This window comes from Tupaia chinensis, unplaced genomic scaffold (genome assembly GCF_000334495.1).
Source record: "Tupaia chinensis unplaced genomic scaffold, TupChi_1.0 Scaffold000290_1, whole genome shotgun sequence".
Taxonomy (NCBI): Eukaryota; Metazoa; Chordata; class Mammalia; order Scandentia; family Tupaiidae; genus Tupaia; species Tupaia belangeri.
In genome coordinates, this window is record NW_006159775.1 from 5,741,278 (window position 1) to 5,753,591 (window position 12,314).

At 36.9% G+C, this 12,314-nt stretch overlaps 1 protein-coding gene across 1 annotated transcript in view; it reads left to right on the forward strand.

Moving 5' to 3' along the window:
- DSC3 (desmocollin 3) overlaps positions 1-12,314 on the forward strand; it is a 50,577-nt gene that overhangs the window by 15,979 nt on the left and 22,284 nt on the right. Inside the window, exons 4-8 of the mRNA XM_027772662.1 lie at positions 186-305; positions 4,843-4,998; positions 6,562-6,706; positions 8,728-8,894; positions 11,810-11,944. Coding sequence (XP_027628463.1) covers positions 261-305; positions 4,843-4,998; positions 6,562-6,706; positions 8,728-8,894; positions 11,810-11,944 — 648 coding nt within the window. The 5' untranslated portion in view covers positions 186-260. The remainder of the gene's footprint in view (positions 1-185; positions 306-4,842; positions 4,999-6,561; positions 6,707-8,727; positions 8,895-11,809; positions 11,945-12,314) is intronic.

A 12,314-nucleotide genomic window follows, 5' to 3' on the forward strand; every position in this document is an offset into this window, starting at 1 on the left:
AAATCTGAGTACATTATTTGATCCCCTTCTAATGCAAAATGACTGTATCAACTGGTTTAGCTTCAGCATGAAAAGTTCTGAGGATGAACTTATGATAAGGCTTTAGATTTATGGGTTATTCACTAGTTTGTGATAAAATAGACTGTGATGCTTTTGCTTATTTATTTTTTTTTTTCTAAATCTAGGTATTAAAGAAAAGACATGCTAAAGAAACTGTTCTTAGGCGTGCCAAGAGGAGATGGGCACCTATTCCTTGCTCAATGCAAGAGAATTCGTTGGGACCTTTTCCTTTGTTTCTGCAACAAGTAGGTTTTACATTCCTTCTGACTGGGAGTGCTGTCATTCTAAGAGTGTTTTATTCAGGTTTAATAAGTTTGTTAACATTTGAAAGTAAACAGGTGAAATTGAAGCGCAAGTAAAATGGAAAAAAAGACAAGCACTGAAAAGCTAATAACAAATATGAGACTCTACAGCCATTGAATAATCTATCATTCAATAATAGATGGTTATTGAGCTATATAGCTTGTGGAAGCCACTGCTGTAGATACTAAAGACAGAAAACAATTTATTCATGACCCTTGGTCTCATGCAGTTTATTAGCTTCATGAAGAAGGTCAAGTGGGCAAATGATTGTGTTAGTGGCAAGGGCTATACTAAAGTTGTCATAGGGATGATCTGGTAATGAGATAAACACCGACCCCTGATACAGATGGTAAAATATGAGAAAAGGCTTAGAGGAAGAAGCACCTGAATTGAGTGCTGCAGGATGGGAAAGCTTTGTACAGGTAAATAATTTTGGAAAAGAGGGAAATACAGAAGTGAGAGTAAGTGCGGCTGTTCAGAGGCACTCTGGGCAGCTTAATCTTCCGAAGTACAATGTGGTTGGAATCAAGAGATGAGGCAGAAGATATAGACAGGGATAAAACCTTTATGGGTTTTATGTCCTACTGGAAAATGTAACTTATTCCAAAAATAATGAGATATTTTAGGCAGTTTAATAAAATGATCAGGTTTGCTTTTCATTAAGAGCAGACATCATGAAAACAGTAAGTGGAATAGGGCTATGGCTTTGTGGTTCTTTTCCCCCTTAAACTTCTATTACTTTATTGTTCTTTAATATTGGTGGCGGGATCTTTGTACCACTTGTTGAAGTTTTAGCTCTCTCTCCAGAGTCTTACACATTTATTTTTCATGTTATCCACTACTATAGTCCTTTTTCTTCTTTGTGAATATTGTAATTTAAATGCTGGTAAGGCATATTCCAAATGATTTCTGATTGTCAAAGTTGTACTAGTCAGAGGTAATTTTAGTTTTTGCATGGCTAAATAAGTCACCATGTCTCAGTCTTCATTTTCTTGACATAAGTGCATGCGATACAGCTAACTTTTCTTGAATACTTTCTTCACTTCACTTCTGTGATTCAGGTAGTTTTGGGCTTTCCACATTGCCCATGACTTAGTATGTTCTTTCTAGTTCTTCCTTATTCCCTACCCCCCACCAAGGCCTTAAACTTTGGAGGGCTTCAGGGGCCAATTCATCCACCTTTTCTCTTGTTTATTTACATACAGTCTTCTGGTGATCTCATCCAATGTCTTGATTCTAAGTACTACTTATACAGAAGATACTTGCAACTTCATATTTCCAGCCCAAACTGCTAATGGATATTACCACTGGGAAGTTTAATAGACATCACAAACTTAAAATATACAAATCAAATGTTTGCTTTTCTCCTTAAAGCACTCTTCCATCTTGGAAGCAGTTTAATCCTTCTTGTGTATGCATTGAAATCGTTTTGTAAGTTTTTGGTTATAGAGAGAATATGTATAAGGAGTTAATAGCTAGCTACACTATGGGGCCTGCAACTAAGGGACATACTGCTTTCTCTGTGGTGGAGAAGACACTGATTCTAGAGGCAAGGTTCCACTGCCACAGTCTGGAAAGCATGGTCAGACAGCTGCTCCTCTCCACGCAGCTTCAGAACAATTTCTGAACTGCTCCCACAAATGTCAGAAAATGATTGGCCTATAACGTGTCTCTCAACATCCACAAAGCTGGGAAATAATGACTATAACTTCTGCTGCTGCAGGGGGGAAAAAAGGAAAAAAAAACAAGAACTTAAGAAAACATATGTGTCTACACTGTGATGACAGTAAAAACAGCCAAGTCAACAAAAATGAGCCATATACCTTATGTATGTTTTCCAGATCTCATACAAGCATGTGGTTTTATGCATTTAAACCCAAAACTCTGGTATCAAGAGATTCTGGAAAATAAAGGGTTTGGTTTGTTTCTGTTTGAAATTTTCAGGCATCTGCTAGGAGAGGATACCATAGAAGGGGGATGAAATAGATATGGAACCCAATTTGCAATGTGCATTCATTGTTCCCAGAGGTTAAAACAAAAACAAAAACAAAAACAAAATTTTTTAATTCCTGAGTTATTACAGCCTTTTGAAATAGCTACATTTTACCAAGATCCCAAAAAATAGTAGTTTAAGAAAGTTACAGATTTATTTATTTCCTGTAAAGTATGATAAAGCAGGTTTTTTTTTCTCGTAAAGTATGATAAAAAAGGGTTTTTTTTTGTTGTTTTTTTTTTTTTTTGAGAGATTTTTGCTATAGGGCGCTTGCACTCGCCAGACAGACAGAGACATAGAGACAGAAAGTGAAAAATCCCCCCCCAGGGGGGATATGGTCACGCCGCAATCCCTTCTCCTCCATTCTCCTCTCGGGATCTTGGGCATGCACGCACACGTGCCTGGCATGAGTTTTAAGCCACTGGGTCCGGGACGCGAACCGCAATTGACTACGTGGGAGTCCAGTGACATAGCCATTACGCTAACTGCTGGTTCCCTGATAAAGCAGTTTTAATAAGAGGTAACACTTGGTACCCATGGTGTGTGTGTGTGTGTGTTTTGCTTGTTTGTTTGTTTTCTTTTTGTTTTATTTTATCTTAGCTATCCATGCAAGATCAAGCTGACTCATCACTATGTCCAAAAAGGGAGAATACACTCCTTTATCCCCTGAAGCACAATCTGGATCTTGCCCTTGTTACTTTCGTTCACAACTCATTGACTTGATCTTTTCATGTGAGCATACCTAGTTGCAAAAGGGACCAAGAAATGCCTTTCTTCTGGGCCACGCTGTGCTTCACTCAGCCACGAATTCTAACACTGAGGAAGATGGACAGCATAGATACAGTATTCAGAGACATGGTAGCATAGATTTCAAAACTTTTGCACCCAAATAAACTTGTACTTTAATTCCACTTTTCTATGAACTTTTTGACGTCCCTTGTAATATCGCCCTCTGATCTAGACTTTGGCTTCTGCTTTTTTACCACACATTGAATTCATCAGTAAATTCAATTGACTATACTTTTAAATTATGTCCAAAATCTAATCACTTCTTATCACCCCTACTGTTACTGTGTTTATCTAACAAACTATCAGCTCCACCCTGGATCTGCATTAACTTTGTAAATGGTCTCCCAGCTTCTTTCCTCACACATTCCCAAAGTTTAATCTTAACAAAACAATAAACATTGCTCTTTAAAGATATAAATCAGGGGACCATTACGCAGTTAGCGTAATGGCTATGTTGCTGGACTCTCACGTAGTCAACCATGGTTCCAGTCCCAGACCCGGTGGCTTAAACTCACGCCAGGCACGTGTGTGTGTGTGCCCAAGATCCCGAGAGGAGAATGGAGAAGGGATTGCAGCATGGCCATCCCCTCTAGGGAGTGATTTCTCACTTTCTATCTCTCTGTCTCTCTCTGTCTGTCTGGCGAGCGCACATACCCTATAGCAAAAACCTCTCAAAAAAAAAAAAAAAAGAAAGAAAGAAAAAGAAAAAGAAAAGATATAAATCAGATGATATTACTCTTGTCTAAATTCTCCAGTAGCTCATTATCCTTGATTCCAAGGAAAAACTTGTCCTTGGAATCACTGACATGTGGCCCCTATTACCTCATTATTATTATTTTTTTTTTGAGAGATTTATGCTATAGGTATGTTCTCTTGCTGGAGAGATAGAAACAGAAAGTGAGAAATCACCCCTCCCCCCAGTGGGATATGACCATGCTGCAATCACTTCTCCATTCTCCTCTCGGGATTTTAGGCACACATGTACCCAACATGAGTTTCAAGCCACCCAGTCTGGGACTTAAACCATGGTCAGCCGTGTGGGAGTCCAGCGAACTAGCCATTATGCCATTTGCTGGTCCACTCTCCCTAACCCCCCATTATTTCTTCAGTGACCTTCTTGCTTCTCATGGAACATTCTGGGCATCATTTTAGCCTGGTTTTCATGTACTTCCTACTTCTTATTCATTCCTGTTTATTCTCCTAGCTCATTCTTTTTATTTTTGTCAGTTCCTCTCCCTAAGGTGCGTTCTAATTGGCACTGTCCTCATCTAGTATATGAAAGTCCAGGTTTGCTTCGCTGTTGCAGTAATGGGTATTATTGTTCTTTTCTATCTTTTCTATTGAAATCATCTCTTAAATGAAATCCATGTTGGGTGCCAGGTGGTGGTAGAGCAGTAAAATGCATTGCTCTGCAAGGTCAGCGTACATGGAAACGTTGCCATTTTGGGTCCAGAGATCTCTCCAAGTACATCAGGCATGCGCAATCCATGACTGGCCAAGGCTTGGAGTGGATTATGATGTCAAAATCCTATTGGGGGTACTTGTCTCTTTTCTCTTTGTGTCTCATGGAAATGAATGCATAAGCTACAAAAGTTTAAAATAAAATATGTGTATATAAGCACTACAACTGTAGTTCAAAAAATAACATTTAGTTGAATTTAATTTTAATATTTTTTGCATTTGTCACCCCCTTTTAGGTTCAATCTGATGCAGCACAGAACTACACTGTCTTCTACTCAATAAGTGGGCGAGGAGTTGACCAAGAACCTTTAAATTTATTTTTCATAGACAGAAACAGTGGAAATCTATTTTGTACCCGACCTGTGGATCGTGAAGAATATGATGTGTTTGATGTAGGATTTTTATTGATTTATGTGACTTTACATTATTAAGCTCTGTTTCTTTTCATACTCACTCCATCTGCTCTTTCCTGTCTCCTTGCACTCTCTTCTTAGAGGGTATCTTAAAGTCAAAGAAAAATAGAATGTGCAATATTTTGGAACACTTGGTCAGCTTTCTGTCTCAACTTCTGTTAGGTAAGCCTGAAATGAAGCAAACAGATTTTATTGTATTTCACTGTAATTTTCAGTAAATTTCCTGGCATTTCCTTTTGGGAATGAGATACTATCTCTCTGGTTACTGATGCATGCTCCTTTTTGCAAGACATGTCTGCAGTTGTTTGAAAAAGTTCTCTTTTCTACTGTTCTGTCATTTTTGACTTCCTGTGAATTTTTGATCATGTCTGATAACTAGATAAGGAAGCCAAAGTGGGTGACCAGGCCCAAATAAGGGTTATAAGCCAGTGTTTTCAGATGGATGAACTTATAGTCAAAGGGGAATAACTAAAATTTCAATGTAATACAGTCAATACTATGGGGTCATGTGCCACCTTTGTAGTGTAGGGGAAATGATTCCCTATTGGAAAGAGAGATTTTGTTCCTAAATGAAAAGGAAAGACACTGGATAAGTGAATGCCACTGGTAATCTTCCATGTAACATTCTTTTCTTTTGGTTAAGACAAGGTTCAACTCCACGTTGTAATCACATGCTGAATAGAAATATCTTCCATCCAAGAGTCCCCAAACCCTGGCCATGATCAGTGCCAATCTATGCCCTGTTAGGAACTTGGCCATACAGTAGGAGGGGAGTTGTGGGGGAGTGAGTGAAGCTTCATCTGAATTTACAGTCATTTCCCATTGATTGCTTGCATAACCGCCTGAACTCTGTCTTCTGTCAGATCGGCAGTGGCATTAGATTCTCACAGGAGCATGAACTGCACATGCAGGGGATCTAGGTTGCAAGTTCTCATAAACCATTCTTCCCCACTCCTATCTGGAAAAATTGTCCTCCACAAACCCAGACCCTGATGCAGAAGAGATTGGAGACCACTATTCTATTTGACAGTACATTGCCTTTGATTAATTAGCAATGAGGAATTGGTATATTCATTTTGATAGAAAAACTATTAGAAATATGAGAAAAAAACAAACAATAATAGTGCTTGGTAGTGACAAGATAGGGAACTGGCACTTTATTTAGAAGATGTGGTAGGTATTTGCATTGAAGTGAGTTTGTTTTACCCAGTATAACTTTCTGATTATGCAGAGGATAAGAAATATAATAAGAATCTCTATAGTCACATTCAATTTCTCAGTCTAATGAAGAGTCATCCCTGGCTTTGCTACTCTGACTTATGTTTTATTTGAACTGTACCCATTTCCACCAAATAATGAAACTTCTTTGCTTTAAAATATTTCTCTACTTAATGTTTTGATCATTTAAAAAAATGGAAAAAATCTTCAAAGTGGATTAAAGAGAATATTTACAAAAAATATAATAAATAAAGCTTCTTATTCTCTTGCTAGAATATGATATTAATGAACTTGCTTTTTAACTTGCTTTTTCTTCTTTTATAGTTGATTGCCTATGCGTCGACTGCAGATGGGTACTCAGCAGATACACCTCTCCCACTGCCCATCAGAGTAGAGGATGAAAATGACAATGCCCCTGTTTTTACAGAAAAAATTTATAATTTCGAAGTTCTGGAAAGTAGTAGACTTGGTAAGGCTGCTTTTAAGAATGTAACGTGTCCTGTTAATTATGTATGTATCCATTTTTTACAGTAGGCCAGACCATCCAAAGATAAAACTGATATCTACTTACCATAAAGCACTTACTCCCAGCTACTCCAGCCAATATGCGCCTTACCAGATATTACAGGAGTTTTGGTGTTGTCAATGTGTTACTAATGAACTGTTACATAAAGGCAGCTCAGTTAGTCAAGCTCTATACATTTGGATTTTATTTTTTAAATTATGTGGGTTTTTCATTATTTTCTCTGAAAGAGGAGCTACAGAATAAAAACAAAACAAAAGTGAGATATTTTTATGAGGGTTTAGGAAGATGTTGAATGACATTCACTGAGGATACATTTCTAAAGCTCTTATTTATATCATCTCTTAAAGCTATTGCCTCACTATTTCCAATTTAGAATAAAAATTGGAATAAATGTGGAGGAATTTGTGTCACGTTTTTCATCTTAAATACTTGCTCTCACCTGTGAGGGAAAAAAAATTTCAATTTACTTCACTCTTAAATATGGCATTTCTGGTGTCCTCTGAGACTTGCTGATGGCTGTTCAGTGATTTACCCCTTCAACTGCTTATCAATTCACAATAGAGTGGAAAGAATATTGGGGCCAGCAGTTAGCGTAATGGCTATGTCGTTGGACTTCCATGTAGTCAACTGTGGTTCGAGTCCTGGATCCTGTGGCTTAAACTCATGCCGGATGCATGTGCATGCCCAAGATCCCGAGAGGAGAATGGAGGAGAGGGGATTGCGGCGTGGTCATCCCCCCAGGGGGGTGATTTCTTGCTTTCTGTCTCTCTGTCTTGCTGTCTCTCTCTGTCTTGTCTGACTGGTGGGCGCACACGCCCTAGAGCAAAAACCTATCAAAAAAAAAAAGAAAAAAAAAGAATATATGGACTCAATCATAAAGGATGACTTGCTAACTTGCCTACTAAGGTTTCTCACAGTTACTTAGATCTTCACTGCATTATTTTATCTGCTCTGCCCTTTATATTTCACCTCGATAATTTGATGTCATTAATGTTGCCTTCATTAGTCATATGGTACAACTTAAAAAATAAAAACTATTGGTTTGGAGAGTTTAGGAAACTTAGTTTGTATTTTTTAAACAAATTACATTATATGTATTTGAGGTTTACAACATGATATTATGGGATCCACGTAGATGGTAATATGTTGCCATAGTGTAAGAAACTGTTTCTGATGCAGGGTCTGTAATTATTTCATCGTGGGAACTTATGGAAGGTCCTTTGAGTTCTTTTACGTGGAAAGGTGTTAATTACATAGATGACCTATAATGTTTTTAGCTTAACAAGTCTGTGACTCTGCTACATTTTTGCTTGTTCAAAGAAGATGATTAATTTTCAACTCTTTCTTGAGGGTTCTGTTCTCTTCATATGTAACAGAGAAAAATCAATGACAAACACTTTGATACCTAGATTAACTCAGGTTATTTTAAGCACATCACATCCATAGATTCTGAAGAGCAAAGGCTGTAATGCTAAAATGGTGAAAGAGAGTTTAATCAGGGACCTGCAAAAAAGAAAGGAGAGATGGTCTACTAAAGGTCAACTTGATCATCTACACAATTATACTCCAAATCAGTCTTGATTTAGCTATTAGTAAAAAGTTTAATTGAAAAATAATCGGAATTGCTTTAGGGACATGTTTTATCACTCCATCCAGGTTTGTTATTGCAATATGTGGGAATATGTATTGAAATTATTTTTGGTTGCCATTTAGCTACTTTCCGTGATTTATTATCAAGCAGTTTAAGCAAAATGAAAGTACACTTTGATTTCAGCATCAAAGTGTTTCATCTTATGAATTTAAAGTCATTCTTATCAATTTTATATAACATTATATCTTTGATAAGAAATACATTTAAAATTAAGTTCCACCATCATTGTTAATTTTTTAAAAAATGTAAATACTCTCAAATATAGTTGCAATTCTGGAAACTGAAGACTCTTTTTTCCTCTTTTGGTGTGTAGGTACTACAGTGGGGACTGTTTGTGCCACAGACAGAGATGAACCGGACACCATGCACACACGCCTGAAGTACAGCATTTTGGAGCAGACGCCAAGATCACCTGGGCTCTTTTCTGTGAATCCCAGCACAGGCGTGATCACCACAGTCTCTCATTACATGGACAGAGAGGTAGCTTGCTCACTCTGCAGAGTATCATTTTATAAGGGATTGAATCCTCCCCCCTCCATTTACTTTAACCTGTTGTATTATGGATGAAGAGTCTGTATTCTTCAGGCCAGTCAGTGATGTGGTGGTTAAGGTAGATCCTACATGGCCATCTGACTTCATGGTTTGAATCCTGGACCCAACAGCTTGAAAAACACACAGGGTGCCTGTGTGTGCATTCCTAACATCTGGGAGGAGAATGGAGAAGCACCCCTGGGGGGGGGGGATTTTTACTTTTCTTCTTTCTTTGTCTCTCTTCAACAAGTACATGTACTCTAAAGCAAAAACTAAAAATAAATAGATAAATAAAAGAATTCATTATTTTATTTTAGTCGAAGTCTTGGAAACTTTTTTTAATAATATTTTTATTTCTGTATGGTAAAAGAAACCATAAGGATTAGAAATACAGAAAAATCAGTGTTTGGTAGGGCTGAGGAAAAAAGCTATTTTTTTAATGAAAAATGTTATTTTGTTATTTCGAAAAATGTTATTTTTTTAATGCAGAATGTTATTTTGTAGCTTATATTTGACTAATTGCTTTCAGCTCAGCAAAGCTTTCCATTCTCACGTAGAACAATGGATTTTGTTTGTTATATGAGTGTAGATCATATCCTGAATGCTGTCCTGTTATCATAGATACATGAGCTTTTTCTCAGGAAAGAAAATAAAATGGATGAGTTATTAAAAATCTGGATTCATTTTTAGATGATAGTGAAAGCATATTGTCATGTTTATTGCACTTTATGTTCAAATTACTTTCATGTTTTTTTTTATCTTTATAATTTTCTTGTTTTCAGGTGTTATTTATAGAGGAGAAATGTGACAATCGGAAAAATAGGTTGACTTAAGCAACAAAGTCAAATTATCCAGTTCAATGATTTGACTTGTGCAAGACACTGTGAAAGCAAGGGTCTTTTTACTCTGTAAAATACGAAGAATAGAAAAATTAAATGTAAAGTTACACCACTTGTGAAAGGCAGTTGAATGGGATTTTGTGAGGAACAACAATGGAGTGTGTTGTGGAGAATACCACTGGAAGTAAAGAAATGAACAAGAAAGGCCAAGAAATGGTGAATTTAGATGAAGATAAAACAGAGTAGCAAAGTCTGGAAGCCTATGGGAGGGGCAGTTCAATTGGGAACATGATTTTCATTCTGGAAGGGAGATCAAGTAACATGAAGACTGAGGGATAAGATAGAGGGAAAAAAAAGAGGAAATAAAGAAAAATGAGAGAACCAAAGGTATAGCTAAAGAACAGGAAGATTGTATTACAAACAAATGACCATTTCACCACCACCGCACCATGTTTAAATCTTTAGTTTGGAAATTCACAGTGATCTCCAAATCATCACATCCAGCAGTTACCTCATAATCCTGTCTACTGTTGATACTTACTAAAACTCAGCCTTTCCTGGATTTCTGGTTTACTTTCTGCATCTCTGATCTTTCCATTTTAGTGTCCTTTGCCTAGTCTTCTTTCTTCTTTCCCTCATGACTGAAGTACTATTATTCTTTACATCCTTTGCTTTTCTGATCTTATAACCTCTCTTGGAGGTTTTTTCCTGTCATAATTTCACCCACCATCTCCTTACTGATTATTCTCAGGAGAGATCTCAGGATCTCTCCTTTAAGAATGGGGCCATGTATCCAGGCACCTTCTGGACTTTTCTCCTTAGATTTCCCTTAGTCAAATAAAATTCAAGATATGCAAAACAAAACTTATTGTTTTCACCTCACTTTGACAAACCCTGTAGTGTTTTGCATCCTCAGAAAACTGTCTCCCCTTGTTCATTTCCTGTATTAGTTGGTGGTACCCGGTGTGCCTACTTACCCAAGTAGGACCCCTGAGCATTGTACTCAATCTCCTCTTTCTTCATTAACCCTTTAACAAAGAAATTGCTAAAAGTCCTACTTCATTCTAACTCCAAAGTAACTTGCCTGTGACTCTCTCTCTTTGTCATTATTGCTTCTTCTTTACATTTGGACCACTTGTCTATTTAACTGGTTGTTTTGAGTCTCAGGTCAGCAAACTGTAAATTATATTCAACCTTCTTTAAGAATATTCTTTCTCAGGGACCACCTAGTGGTACAGTGGTAATGCAATGATTTGTGATGCTGGACCACATAGGAAGATCCCTGGTTCATATCTCAGGCCCTCTCTCTAGATGCCCACATTAGGCACATACGTATCTTAAGATCTGGGCTGGCTAAGGCTGGGAGTGAATCATGGCATGAAGACCCTTTTGGAGTGCTGTCTCTCTCTCTCGTTCTGTCTTTCTTATTCATGGAAGAATTAAATAAACTTTAAAACATTTCCAAAAAATTGGTTTTAATTTTTTTTAGAGGTTTTTGCTATAGGGCGTGAGCACTCTCCAGACAGAGAGAGAGAGACAGAGACAGAAAGCGAGAAATCACCCCCCAGGGGGGATGGCCATGCCGCAATCCCTTCTCCTCCATTCTCTCGGGATCTTGGGCACGCATGTACACGAGCCCGGTGTGAGTTTAAGCTGCTGGGTCCGGGACTCAAACCACGGTAGACTACATGGGAGTCCGGTGACATAGCTATTACACTAACTGTTGGTCCCAAAAATTGGTTTTAAATTTGAATGTTTTTATTTTGTGCTTTCCCTATGACTCTAATAACCTTTTTGCTAGTATCTGGTTCTTAAAGCATAAGTCTAAATTCTTAGTATAGCTCTTTGTAATTTATCCTCTGTCTGTTTTCAGCTTTATCTGTGTCTATCAAATTCTTAGAGTCCAATGCAAATATGAAAACCAAATAACAGCACGGGTACACACAAATAGAAGCGTGTACAATCAAGGTTTTATTTATAAATCTAAACAAAATATTTTAAGACTAATGGAATGTTTGTTTTCAGGTTGTAGACAAGTACACATTAATAATGAAAGTACAAGACATGGATGGTCAATTTTTTGGATTGATTAGTACATCAACTTGTGTCATAACAGTAAAAGACTCAAATGACAATGCACCTACCTTTAGACAAAACGCTGTAAGTTTATAATATCAATATATAAACTGTTTTGCCTACTGTCATTTGTTATTTAATATGAATTAATAGAATATCATACTTTGAGATCTGTTTATTTTGAGTATAATTAAAATTTAAGCAGGTGATGTATAAATCTATTTTATTTATTCATATTATTATTTATATTATGTCCCTCTTGTTAATGGACTGTAACATTAGAGCCTATTTGTAATAATGTTCTTTCATTTAATAGATAGTCCTTGATGAAACATTTGTGATCATCATTTTAAAGCAATCTGTTTAAAATGATAAGAATAAGCACTTTTGAAGTGGAAAAAACTTACTTACTTTGTAAAACTTCTCCTTTGCATTTTAAATAAGTTTTACATTT